At 38.1% G+C, this 14,269-nt stretch overlaps 1 protein-coding gene across 2 annotated transcripts in view; it reads left to right on the top strand.

Annotated features, from left to right (window-relative positions):
* LOC137322812 (forkhead box protein O1-like) overlaps nt 1–13,972 on the top strand; it is an 84,486-nt gene extending 70,514 nt beyond the window's left edge. The window contains exons 2-3 of one of the 2 annotated variants that reach the window (XM_067985894.1): nt 4,537–5,899; nt 8,589–13,972. In XM_067985894.1, the coding sequence (XP_067841995.1) occupies nt 4,537–5,886 (1,350 nt within the window). In that variant the 3' untranslated portion in view covers nt 5,887–5,899; nt 8,589–13,972. The remainder of the gene's footprint in view (nt 1–4,536; nt 5,900–8,588) is intronic. The other variant, XM_067985893.1, reaches the window with a different exon arrangement.
* The last annotated feature ends 297 nt before the right edge of the window (nt 13,973–14,269 follow it).

Here is a 14,269-nt window from a genome sequence, read left to right on the forward strand (position 1 = left end):
TTGCTGATTTGGCTTTAATAAAATAGTTTTAAAATATAGCAATAGTAATAAAATATTACCAATCTTATACAAGCAGAAAATTCACACAGCAGAAATAATGAGAAAATAAATGACAAACTGGACTATTTGAAAACCTCTTGAATATAAATAGCGATGAGAATTATTTGGTAACTAGCAGGCTGTGAGGTAAATACATAGGCAACAAAAAAGGTAAAGGTCGACCTGCCAGAACAGGATTGTGACTTTGTTGGTCAGATCTGAAGACATAAAACTGTGAGCACTTTTAAATACTAGGTGGTAATTTGTGTGTAATACAGTGTGTGCTTTGTTGTATTCTGTGTACACTTTTATGCAAAAATACTCCATAGTGAGGTCCTACAATAACCCTATCCTGAAGTAGTCGTGAGAAAAATATCTTTTTTAACATTTATAATGAGGATTTATTTAAAAGTCTTGTGGGCTTTTAATTGGGTTGCCATCCTTTTGTTGCTCCTGACGTGGGTTGCTACAGCATGCTGTCAAATTTAACTTTGGGCTTCAGCACCATCATCTCCACTTCTTGATCACTGCTTTCAGTGGAAGAGAGAGACGATGTTGGGAGGTAAGGCTAAGTTTTGGACGTTAATATCATCAGGCCAATCCCCAATTGAGTTTCTTAACATTCGCCATAAAGGAACACTAGGGAATGAGTCCCATAAATTATCATGTCTGTGAAATATAAAATGTTTTTGACTGTCTGTTGTGTTTCACAGTGCTATATATTTGCTGTAATCCATTAAGATAGTGAGCCGTATTTATATTAGGGGCTTGGGGGAATCGGAGCACCATGTTTCTGTTTTTTGGAAATAGTGGCTAGGGCACTAAAGTTACCCGTTTTGTGATTAGTAGCGTGGAATCTAGATCATCTACCAGAATGGTTGGGGTTCGGGCGGTCCTTTTAACAACATCACTGAAAGACAGTATCTATAACTGTGCACTGACCTCTTAACACTGCACAAAGATTTCTGTCTTAGTACATGCTTAAGTCCACCTTGGTGGGGTATAAATTGATTGGCACAAATGTATATAATATATATACAGATGTCAAGATTGGTGCTAACTGGTAGCAAACTTGAATGCACTTTTAAAGAATTTAATGGGAATTCTGTTCAGTAGAAAAAACTTTCGTGTTATTTTGGATAGTCCCTGAGTCATTGAAGTTCATCCATGAAGGATTTTAACTGTGACCTAAATTTTGCATGCCGTTCGTAAAAACATCCAGTACAGACTTGAATTTTGTCTGTGGGTAGTATGCATTATCTCAATGACAGAATCCACTGAAAATATACCAAGAATGTGGCCTTGAAACAAGGCCAACAGTCAGCATCAATGTATTTTATACGCTGCTCTTCATCACCACTTTTATCTTTACCATGATCATGAACAATGCTGCTTTTGTGTAAATACTGTAGAAGTCTGAAGCTGATGCTTATTTAGTGTATCCTTGCAAGCCAGTTGTTCTACACATTGTTTTAAAGTTATTTTATGTCTTGTTTTTGCTCAGGTAGGGCTCTGAATCATATTCTGGCGTCCAACAAGGAAATTTTGGCATTCCCCATAAAATTAATTGATTCTACATCCAGTCAAACCATTAAGAGTAACATATTATCCCAGTGTTGTTGTGTATAAGCTAGGCAAGTGGAAACATCTATAATTAGATTTTTTTTTTGAAGTCCCAACTGTCCCATGTGGAAGTTCACGGCAGGTTGTGTATCTGAGGCAGAACGCAGCGTGGAAAGATTGTTCGATGCGCAGTGCCCAGAAAAGTGAGAAAAAATGCTAAAATCTGTCAGCCAGATTATCTCCCTTGCCAAGTTCCTTTGGCGAAGCTAGACACTCATGGGTTTGTGTTTGTGTCTGGAGTGGTCGGCAGACACAACATCATTAACAGCAGGACATATTTTCATAAGATTACCTCTTAATCATTTTTTTTCCAAGTTGGTAAATTACAGCTTCTTTAATGGCCTGCGTTTTGTATGAAAAACAGGAATTTATGTAGCAACCCTGCAGACCTTTTCCTGTTAGGAAAAAAATACTTTATTGTTTGGCAGCACCAGGAGACAGCACTGTTGGCTGGAAGTATGACCTGAAAACTCACCCATTGATCTAACTGTTGCAGGCTGAGCCAGGTCCTCTCTAGGTGTCTTAATTGTTTTTACTAAAAAGCGAAAGGAGGCCCACCATCAACAGCTAACTGTGTGTAGATAAGGCAATGTTGTTGTGACCTCCAACAGATTTCATTCCATAAGTGATTAATTTAATGTCCTTGGTCCTGCTGCTAATGTTTTTGCATACAGTGGAACATGATTTTTTTTAAAATTGCTGAATTATGAACATTTTTTCATAAAGAAATTATTTAAAGTTAAAGGGTGTGTAGCCACTAACTATGTATTGCACAAGTTCTGTCCTCAATGTGTGGAACACAGGTACAATAGAACACTGGCATAGAGAAAGCATTCTCTAGCATTCCACCTGGGAAGTATAATCAGCTCATAAAATGGGGATTACATTTTTTTTTTAATCAAGAACAATCTACAATAGTAGATTGTGCTTCTAAATTTAAACAATGACAGTCCCATAACTAGTCCCAGCAGCTCCAGAAGCAGATAAGGAACTACCATACAAATTAGGTGCGGCTGCATTGTGGCTCTACAAAGAGAGAGGTGAATAAAGAAAAAGCAGACAACAAAAAGAATGCGGCAGCAGGGGGGAACAAAGAGAAAACCTTAGCGCTCAAAGCAGTCTAAAATGTTCTTAAAAGTGTAAAACCAGCCTAATTTTCAAGTATTGACATAACCGTTTTCAGCAGTCTGTATGTGCTTATCTAACAGCACTGTGGGAGAACCGTCACCACACGGACGGCAGCGGTTCAAGAAGGCGGCTCACCACCACCTTCTCAAGGGCAAATAGGGATGGGCAATAAATGCCGGCCTCGCCAGCGACGCCCACATCCCATGAATAAATAAAGAAAAAAAAAGAAGCGGGAAAAATATGATGCAATAAAAGTTCCACAAAATGGTAGTATACATCAGTTGGGATCAAGACTGTTTAGCAGACGCGTAAATCTTTTGCCCCTTGTTAAACATTAGAGACTAGACGTGATGATGCTGAGCAAACCAAATGAGATGTTGCCTGAAGATATGCGGACTGTTGTAGATGTGCCAGAAATTAGCTGTAGGTGATCAGTTATATTTTGGAGTTGAAAGGACGTTGTCGAATTTCTGCATTGTCCAGCAGTTGATTTTCCATATGCGCAATTCTTCACAAAATGTATTTGCTTGGATGGCATTGGTGTCTAGATACAGGATGTTTGACCAAATATTCTAATTTTTAACACAAAATGCAAGTTTTTCATTGTTCAAGGAGATGTGCTGTGATATTTGTGCTTTTAAAGCATTTTTTGTCCCACTGCCTGTTTTTTTTCCTTTGGGGGAGAGGAATAGAAGATATCAAAATATGAACTGCTTTATTCTGCTGTACGTGGAAAATCATATAGTATCTTTCAGTTGGGATATAATATATTAGTTTTAACATTGTTGCTATATATTACACCTGAAATCCATTTTACACAATTGTGGCACATCTGAAAGTTAGTGTGTATAAATATAATGAACTATAAACTTAGAAACCTAAATAGTCATGTGACCACATTGTTTTAGTTTAATTGACCAAGCGATTGAAGCTAATGCTAGCTTACTACCAACCTTCTCTCTCTCTCTCTCTCTCTCTCTTCCCACCACCCCCCCAAAGCCCCCCCTCAATTTTGTTGGTCTGCATTCCAGACACTAGCAACATGTTGCTCGAAACCTATATTTATCGTGGGTGGGTAAAGCAAAACAGACTGAATCTCATATTACTAATTTTAAAAGCTGAACCAAAGCTTCATTTTTTGGGTTATGGTTTTTCTGTCATAATGAATGCTAGTTCCACCCTCATGGCAGCCCATTGTTATAACTGTTAAAATCATAGAGATAATGAAGACAATTAGCCAACACATTTAACTAAAATAGAATAAGATGATTGTTAATTCTAGCACTGATTAGCAAAATGCATAAAGGAACTGACCGTTGGGGAAGTGTATGAAGGTGCATGTATTATATATTATGTGCAGTTTTTTAAATTAATGCTGCATGACCCCACAATTTTAGTTCCAAAATACCTCCTGCAAAATAACTGGCTTGGAAAGCTAAATTTTCATTCTCTTTTAATCACTGAGCCAAACTATGACTAATGTAAAGTTTTGTACTTGTCTACAGCCATGTAGTGTAATTGGGCACACAGACTAAAGGTTCTGCTTCCAGTCATGCCTGCTTGTTTGACTAGCTGTAAAAGCTAAATAAACACAAACTATACATTACTTTACCCCAATGATTTGGTTAACTTGGAGTTTTCTTTCCCCCCAATTTAAGGCAGTTTATGAAGGAACTTCGAACTATTAAAGCAGTCAGTACATTGAAAAAGTGGTTCTGACTCCATGATTTGTATTTTGTTTTATAGAATTCAATCCGTCATAATCTGTCACTGCACAGCAAGTTTGTAAGAGTTCAGAATGAAGGAACTGGCAAGAGTTCTTGGTGGATGCTGAATCCTGAAGGGGGAAAGAGTGGGAAATCTCCAAGAAGAAGAGCAGCGTCCATGGATAACAACAGCAAGTTTGCGAAAAGCAGAGGGAGAGCAGCTAAGAAAAAGGCAGCACTTCAGGCAGGGCAAGATGGCAGTGCCGATAGTCCGGGCACACAGTTCTCAAAATGGCCTGGAAGTCCTAACTCCCACAGTAATGATGATTTTGATGCCTGGACCACTTTCAGAACTAGAACTGGTTCAAATGCTAGCACATTGAGTGGAAGGCTGTCACCTATTATGCCAGAACAGGAAGATATTGGGGATAGTGAGGTTCATCAAATGTCACCCTTAGTCTACCCTGGTACCTCCAGTAAAATGGCATCAACGCTACCAAGTCTAAGTGAGATGACTAGTTCTATGAACAATTCCATGTCTGAAAATGTAATGGAGGATCTTCTGGACAACTTAAATCTTTTGTCCCCAAATTCATCAATGGTAGCATCTACCCAGCCTTCATCAGCATCACTAATGCAGCAAAGCACTGGCTATTCTTTTGCACCTCAGAACACAGCCATTGGTTCACAGACCCCAGATTACAGAAAATGCCTGTATGCCCAAAGCAGTATGAATTCCCTACAGCAAATTCCTATGCAGACCCTTCAAGAAAACAAACAGAACTTTGGACCCATCACCCAATATAACTGTCCAACAGGACTCCTTAAAGAGTTACTAACTTCTGACTCACCACCGCATAGTGATATGTTACCACAAGTGGATCCTGTGGTATCACAAGCTAGTAGTAGGATGGCCAGTCAAAATATGATGATCCCCACAACAGTGATGTCTTCATATGCCCACACCAAGATGATGAACCCCAGCGCCCAGCAACATTCAGTACATAGTCAACATTCGGTCGCAATGAATGGCCGTGCCTTACCTCATACAGTGAGCATCATGACTCATCCCTCAAATATGCGACATCTGTCCATACCAAAAAATCAGCTACAAGTGCCTATGTCTTTGCAACTAAATGCAATGGATCCATACTCTATTAACAGCAACGGTGGTTACGGAAGAATGAATCTTGCTGCTGTGAATCAGGAGAAGCTCCCTAGTGATTTGGACGATATGTTCATTGAAAGGCTGGACTGTGATGTTGAGTCCATTATTCGTAATGATCTTATGGATGCTGATACTCTAGATTTTAACTTTGACTCTGTACTGAATAGCCAAGGCTATTCAAACAGTTCAAAGGCATCCACACATAGCTGGGTATCCGGCTAAATTTTACCGAGAGGTGGGTATTAGATTTCACAACAAAACTGCATGCTCTCATTTTAGGTTTATTAATGTTAGTGAGATTAAAATTCTGAAGTGTCACTCAGTTTAAACCGGAAGAATAAAAATAAGTGGTAACATGATACTGTGTGCAGTATCCCTTTAATACATTATCTGTCATGGGACAACACAAAGGATACAGTCTTGTGTAAAATTGACATTCGGGGAAATAACTAATTTCGGGGGAGGGGGGAATATAACTGGTGGGAAGCTGCTGATTTCAGTTAGATTCCCGTCCACTAGTGGCAGAATAAGGGAAGTGGCTGCCTGCCTGTGGAAATTGGGAGGGCTCTTGTCTGTCCACCAGGAGTCAGGTAAGGGGCACTCCTGCTCCTCCTGGCCTCACCATGGAAAGTAAAAAAGCTTACTTTTAGTGGCTTCTTCTATTTCTGACCCTCTTTTCACCAGAGTTCACCTGGTGGGAAGCTGCAGTGGCATCCCCGATCACATAAGAGTTAAAATAGCAGTCAGGGCTCGTTGATGTCATCGGACCCCGATCTGCATATTTAAAGAAGAACCCTGCCGGCTTGCCGCCTGCTCAGAAGAGCAGATTAAGATCAAAGGTGGTGGAATTCAGGTGGGATGTTGGTAGATAAGTCACCTGGTTGATTTTAACTACCTACCTGTCTGGTTTCCACCAGGTGAGTAGTTAAAATCGACCCCCAGAATTTTTGTAAAGAACTCATTACTGCAGTTTCTGAATTTGCAATTCCGTCCATTAAAGGTGGTTTTGTAATGTATAGCACAAGGAATCTTGTATAAATAGTGCAAAATGAGAATCTTTTGGTTTTTGTAGTGGGTGCTATTTCAGTCTTAAAGTATCAGTTAATGCCTTGCTTAGTGCAAGAGTGAAGCAACAGAATTTCAGAGCTTTGACAGAAAATACAATATACCTGCAAAACCCCTTTCATACTTGTGAAAAATCACTGAGCATAAAACAACAGCTACTATTATCCACTCAGGAGTTAAGTTAACTTCCCTCAGCCCAAAAAAAAAATCACTTTTCTTGAGTTTGTCTCCTGTTTTTCTGGTCTCAGAACATTATTCTGTAGTTGATTAATGTCAGGAAAACTGCCCCCAAGTTCACTGCTGGTGTCAGCTTGGCTCAGAAGGTTGAGAATTCAAGCCCAAACACTTGAGCAACTAATCTAAGTTAACACTTAAGACCAGTACTGTGGAAGTGCTGCATTGTCAGAGGTGCTGTCTTTCAGATGAGACTTTGAATCAAGGTCCCATCTCCTGTTCAGCTGGACATGAAAAATCTCATGACACTGTTAGAAGAGCAAGAAGTTCATATGGTGTCATTTCTCCCCCAAACGGCACTGCCAAAACAGTTTAGCTGGTCAGTTATCTCATTTGATCTTTGTGGGACTTTGCTGTGTGCAAATTGGCTGCCACGTTTGCCTACAAAAACAACCACTTCAAAAGTAATTCACTTGGCTATGAAGCACTTTGGGACATCCTGAGGATATGAAAAGCACCATATAAATGCAAGTTTGATCTTTTATTTTTCTTTCCTTATATGTAACATCCTCCCCCCAACCACATGCAGGGAAGAAAGCTTCTGCACATTTCCTCCTTTAGACAATATGACCACATTTATTTGGATGGTGCAACCACAGAGGATTGGGACATGAGTTTGTACCCACCTCCTGTGAAGTCTGTTCTGTATTTTTGTACATGCAGTACTTCAGTTTATTTTAGGTTCATTGACAGTTTTTTTTTAAAACAATGGGTCATGGTAGTACCTCCTTCCTACTTAATATATGCATGCATTGTGTCTTCAAAACAATAAACAAAGCTTGTTCAGTGGGAATATTTGTAGGTACATTTCAATAAATATGAGTATTGAGGTGTTGCAGCTTCATGTCATAGATGATATGCAATACTGTATGTATATCCTAATTAATCCCATATTTATTTACTAAGAAATTAAACATTAATTACAGAATGTGTATATTAAGTTTACTGCAGGCAAACTATTCCTGACAAATATGAAATATTTAAAATTGCTAAATGTATGGATATATTTGACCACATCGTGTATAGAAGAGTAAGTATAGAAATTGCTAGAGTAATTAAGGGGTTAATTTTGGCAATAGTGCTTTTTTATATTTACAAAGCAACCGATACCTGAGAGTCCATTTTACAAGGTTGTAATCTAATTGAGAGGTTCTGATGATTTATAATGGCTTGAGCTTTGCTCTAGCAGTTTTAACAGTCGATTGAATCTCTGAGATTAGATTACAGTCTTGTACTCACCCCTTGATTACTAGGATTTACTGTAGTGAGGATATTATGATAGTAAATAAGAGCTGGTATTCATTTAAATTGAACTGAGTTTTTTTTTTAAAAGTGCAAGCCAAACCTGGCCAGAGGATTCTCGGTGAAATAGAACAGTTCTGAATTTCTCTCGTGTAAGGGGTTTAGTTTGTTTTGTTCTACCCAGCAACTGAGAGTTCACCTGAGTTCTGATTTATTTTTTTAAACAATGTCTGAACTGTAGTTGAAAGTTTAAGATCAAGTTTAAGGACAGTGCCCTATTTATGAATTATTACAAGTATTAGTCTCGCTTGGCTTAATCTTCAGCAGTTGAACAGGTTTCTGCCTTTTTGTGTTTGACACTGTTTTTCTTTTTTTCATTAAAGTAGATTTCTCTGAAGGCACCCAGACTGGATTTGACATCAGGAATTGTGAAAAGCAGTCCAAAGATGTCCTTCACCCTCACTGAATTCTCTTGATAAATGCTCCCTTTTCCCTTTCATCATACTTGGCAGCATGGAACATTTTCCTGCACAGGATGTTTGCCCAATGTTTGCAGGTTATGTGCTGCTCTAGATAAGGCCTCTGGAATTTGGAACTGTTTGGTTACAAAGTGCCAAACTCACTACAGAATGTCATTTCCAAACATATGTGCATTGTGTGCTTAATTAACAATTTTCTTTTTTAATTATGAGCATTACATGGGCCTGATCTGGTTGTTAACTATGGCTGTAACAAACTCTGCCCCTGAGTCCCTAAACTTGATCAGTGAATTCCAGTAGTGTATTGTGAAAATCACAATGCAAATAACACACTTACCATTTGATTTTAAAACACCATCATTACATTATGGTGGCAAGACCTTCACCGCTGAGAAATAAGACTGACCTGCTGTTAAGGTTAGGTTCAACTTCCAAGCATGTGTCACTTTGAAGTGACATATAATTGTATTAGTGATATTCTGCCTTTAAGCCTTTTGGACAGACTGCTTGCATATCTAATATGTTATTGCTGCTGACTGGCTTTTGTTATACCTACTGGGCTTGCAATGCTAGCAACTTGATTTTTTGAGCATCCACTTCAGATGACGGGCCCATTTCAAAATACTCCATCAATAAAGATATGGTCCAACATGTAGAAGTTTGTACGAACTTGACCGTCTGCTAATACACAAACAGGAATTTTTTTTAAAATCGAATCTTAAAAGATCTTGTACCACTGTTTTTTGTCAAATTTAAAGACTGCTCTTGGAATGCTAGGGGGGGAAATTTTAACCTAACTCATCTGGCGGAAACTGGATCGGATTGGCCGCCCATTTTACACCCTGCCCGATTTTTACTTTCTATTGAAATCAAACCCATCAGTTTCCCGCTGGGCAGGTTGGTTTAAAATGACCCTCTAAGTGTTTAATATTCAAATAATTACTTTTTATTTTAGGAGATTTGTAATGCATTTTATGCAATTTAGTTCAAAATATAAACAGACTCTTCTAATGTGCTTAATGATGTACAATTTTGCTTTTCAAAGTGCAGTGTGTTTTTATATTTCCAATACATTATTACATAGTTTGTAGATAGCTATGCTATCCTTTCGACTGGGCCCTCACTATCTCCACATAAACTCCGCAAATGTGGGAATGTGTCTTGTGCCTTCATGTCACTACCCACATGCTGCCATCCTATATAAATTACAAGACTATTTCAGAGTAGCCTGAGGTTTGCTTCTTCCCCACTGTCCTCAGGTATTATGACTTTTAGTAAAGTTGAAAATTAGCTGAGTGATTTGGTTTTTAACATTTAAGTCAAATAGTTCTTAGTAAAAAAAAAACAATATTTCAAAAAAAAATTACCAACATTTTTTTGTATCTTAAGACTGACTTTTAATTTATATAAAATTGCTTTTGCTCTCTCTTAGCTGGCATTTAATGTTTTATTTGTAGCACTCATTGTAGTTACAAGTATCCATAGAGTGACAACCATGGCTGCTACCTCTGCAGTCTGAGGAACACCACATGAAGGAATATTGCCATTGTAAGGCTGCAATCTTCAGACCATCGAGGAGAGGTTTTACTATTTCTTTAACATTTGTTCTCCCAAACATAAGGCCCAGGCAAACTTCTGCCAGTATAAAGATTTCACTTGACCACCTCGGTACAAGAGAAAGGGCTTCTGTTCATCTCCTCTGCTAAAACCAGTTGAAGACTCCTGGAAGTAAAAAGTGGTTATTTGGCACTGACATACTAGCTCTCTACCTAGTTCTTCAGTTTTAGACATAAACATTAGTGTTGCAGTACCACAATCTGCCTTGATGTTGAGAACCATCTTATCATTGAGGAAGTTGACCTTGATGGCCTATGCATCAATAATTTCAACCAAGTGCAGATTTTTTTTTTGCAGTATATGAGATGATCTTGCTAAGATGTTTCTGGCTATGGCTTAAACACATTAAACCAGCACTTGACCTGTACAAATTGATTTCAAAGTAATATGTCGAGATTATAAACTCATTGCTCCACAACTCTGATCTTGTCCCAAAGCTAGGGAATTGAGCCTCAGCTGAAAAAGTTCTCTAGATTCTTCCTTAGGTGATAGATTGTTTTGTGATGGATCAGCACCCTTTTGAGTCCCTAGTTTTTTTTGAAATGTGCAAGTAGAATAGTCATACTACTTGTGGTTCATTTACTAGTTGTTTCTAATGCAGCAGGTTTTCTTGATGTGTACCAACCTCCAGCCTCTTTATACTATTCAGCTTTACTCAGTTTATCCTGATCAAATATGGGAATGACTAAGTTCTAGTCTGCTTATCCACAAGTAGTTTGAAACTTCAGCTCTCCAAATGGATAGCGGAGTGAATTTAATTCTTGTTGCTCACTAGCTACTCATCTCTAGAAGACCATTCAACTAAAGGAATGGGACCATCTTATGCTCAACTCACAACCAATTGCTTGGATGACATCTGCAAGATAGCCACACCTAGTCCTCCTCGTATGTACATTCTCCAAATATACCAGGAGGTGCAGCCCTCTCTGTGAAGAAGGCCACCTAACTGGTTTACTTTCACCCTTGGCATCATCACATTGTGTATAGCTACACAAGTAAGACCTGTATAATTTCCGTTGCAGTTGTTTGAGGAGAAAGGGGCATCTGTGTGTAGAATGCCATTGAGAGGGAGGGTCATGCAGAGCCACATGTATTTATTTTTATCAGAGGCTGTGTCCCAAAATGTAGAATTTCAAACCATTGCTTGCTAATCCTAGTTTATTGAAGCATGAATTAAAATGAGGCGACAGATCTAGATTCTCTTGCTGACATCCACTTTGGTGGCCGCTTGGTATTCAAAGTATCAGCTTAGTTCAGTGGTCGCCCTCTCACCTCTAAGTCCTGATTTCAAGCCCCACTATGGATATGAGTACATCATTTAGACTGACATTTCAACGTAGTAATGGCGGAGTGTTGCATTGTCAGAGGCGCTATCTTTTAAGTGAGATGTTGAGTCTGTTGATCAGATGGCTGTAAAAGATTCCAAGGCACTATGCAGAGAAGAGCATGGAGTTCTCCTGGTGCCCTGGCCAACATTCATCCCTCAACCAGCATCATTAAAACAAGATCATATGGTCATTCATTCATTTGCTGTTTGTGGGAACTCAAATTGGCTGCTGTGTTTGCCTACATAACAGTGATTACATTTTAGATGTAATCCATTGGTTGTAAAGTGCTTTGGGACGTCCAGGCAACATGAAGGAGCTATATAAATCCAAGTTCATATTTTTTCTCTCTCTGCTCTCTCGTCTCTCTCTCTCTCTCTCTCTCTCTCAAACTATCAGGGTCAAGTTTGTGAGAAGGATTACCAGTAAATAATCTATTTTCACAGCTCTGGTGGCAGCTACAGTACTTAAGCGCCTAGGTGCATCTGTTGGAACGCCAAGTCCCACATTCCATTCCCTTCTCCCCTCCAAAAAATTGTTGAGTTTTCAATCTCAGCTGTGCTGCCATGGAGATACCTCAAGCAAAGACTAGTCACTTTGCTGATGGAATGGGAGCAAAGTGACTGTAATCACTGGCACACCTCCTAGCAGTTAGTTTTCATAGCCGTATTGGTGGAGGCCCATCGATGGGTGAACCCCAGATAGCACATGGTCCCGAAGATCACTAGGGACAGCAGAAAAAATCTTTAAAGGTGAAAGTCATACTCTTGAAAATATTGAATATAAAATGCCACAGTTACACAGTTTTTGGCAAAGCAAACACCTGAAAGGTGCAAATATCTATTCAGCTCATAAAGTTTGTTACAGCGCACTATTGACAGCTAGATCAGATGGCATTCAGTGTTATAATGGGGTTTTATTTGAGCATAAACTGATATGTTTGATAAGTAAATGGTTTAGGAATGAAAAATTAGAGATTCGCATTGACATTGTTAACGTGATTTTATTTGCATTATGTTTAAAGAAAACAAGTACTGCAGGTCATGTAAGATTGTGTCTTTTTTCCTCCCTTCATGAGTTTACAGAATCACAGAAAAAAAAATTAGGGGCATCGTGCACCTTCAGATTTTTTTTATATTAACTGGATTAAAATAAGATTTTTGTACGTATGCTGTTAGATTTTTACATCCTAGGGGGTGCTATTAAGTGATGGTGTTTGCTGTTTTTGTAAATATACAACAAAACTCATAAAAGCATAAGAATTTTCTAAATTTAATCAGTTTTGCCTGATGTGGATTTTTGCGCAGGGACTAATGTAAAGTTGTAAGTTTTTTTTGTGTTACATTTTTTGTTCAATTATTTAACAATCAGATTTCTTATACAAGTTTTCATTCTGCTTAACGTTATACTAAATTTAAAGTACCACAAAGTGTTACCTATTCTCATCTAGATGCTTGTACAGTTTCATAACTGTATTTCATTGGTCATCTTAATATAGAAGCTCAGAAAGCTTTAAGTAGAACTACCTTAATTGTAAATGATTGATTGCTCTGTGAAATGTGCAGATCTTATCTATGCATACAAAGTCTTAACTTTGAATTTTTTGCAGATTTGTACTGTTAAAAGTATATTATAAAATAGAGTTATTCAGATATTTTAAATGTAACAGAAAGATGTATTGTTTCAGATATAGCTATATGTAACCATACATGGTATATAAAGTTTATTTAGAAGTTAGTAATGAAAATCATACTGTTTTTGATAAACCAATACTTTTTTTTTCAGTACAACTAATGGATGTTATGTACTGCTTGATGTAAATGGCTGATCAGTCAGCAGAGCATCCCTAGGAAGAGGGAAGAAAACATCATTGGACCAATTGTTTTTCAACATAAATTAATTGCACTTAAGCTTTTTTAAAACAATGTTTTAATAAACATACTTTTATGAATCATTAACTGAAATTTAAGTACTTACATTTATTAACTTATAATCGAGTTATATGTGACTTATCTATTGCATCCAGTTTATAAATAAAAGTTGCAATATGAGTAGGTTTTATATATAAAAAAAATCAATTTGCACAAAACTGACCCTTCTTTTGACGGATGTTCGGCAGACCAACAGTAACCTGAAACTGGCATGTAAATAATGCTTGCTCCAGTACTACAGACTGTAGCAGTACTTGAAAGTTTCACCACTTTATATCTTTTCAATAATGTAGGCTGTAACTAAATATATTGTTTCATAGACAAGTGCCTGATAGTGTACATTAAAAGACACAAGAACAATCGTTGCTGTTATCGTATGGAGCCATAATAAATGTATATAAATTCTGTTACAGAATCTGAATTGTGTTACTGTTATCTTTTTCTGATTAAGGGGTAAAAGGCTTCATGTATTTGAACTGCATTTTCCCACTTGAAGTATTGGGGGAGGGGGAAATCATTCCTTGTGCCCATTTTGCTGGTGTAAAATGGGGGCAACAAGGAAAATTTCAGGGCGCGACATCCCACGTCCGATCTGTGTCTGGGGTACGGGCACCGCCATATTGGTGAAGGCGGCTTCCCAGGCATGCGTGACACCCCTTGAAATAGGTGTTAGGGCCCTTATTTACGTATGCAAGTGGCCCAACACCTATTT

The sequence above is a fragment of the Heptranchias perlo genome, chromosome 6 (genome assembly GCF_035084215.1).
Source record: "Heptranchias perlo isolate sHepPer1 chromosome 6, sHepPer1.hap1, whole genome shotgun sequence".
NCBI lineage: Eukaryota > Metazoa > Chordata > Chondrichthyes > Hexanchiformes > Hexanchidae > Heptranchias > Heptranchias perlo.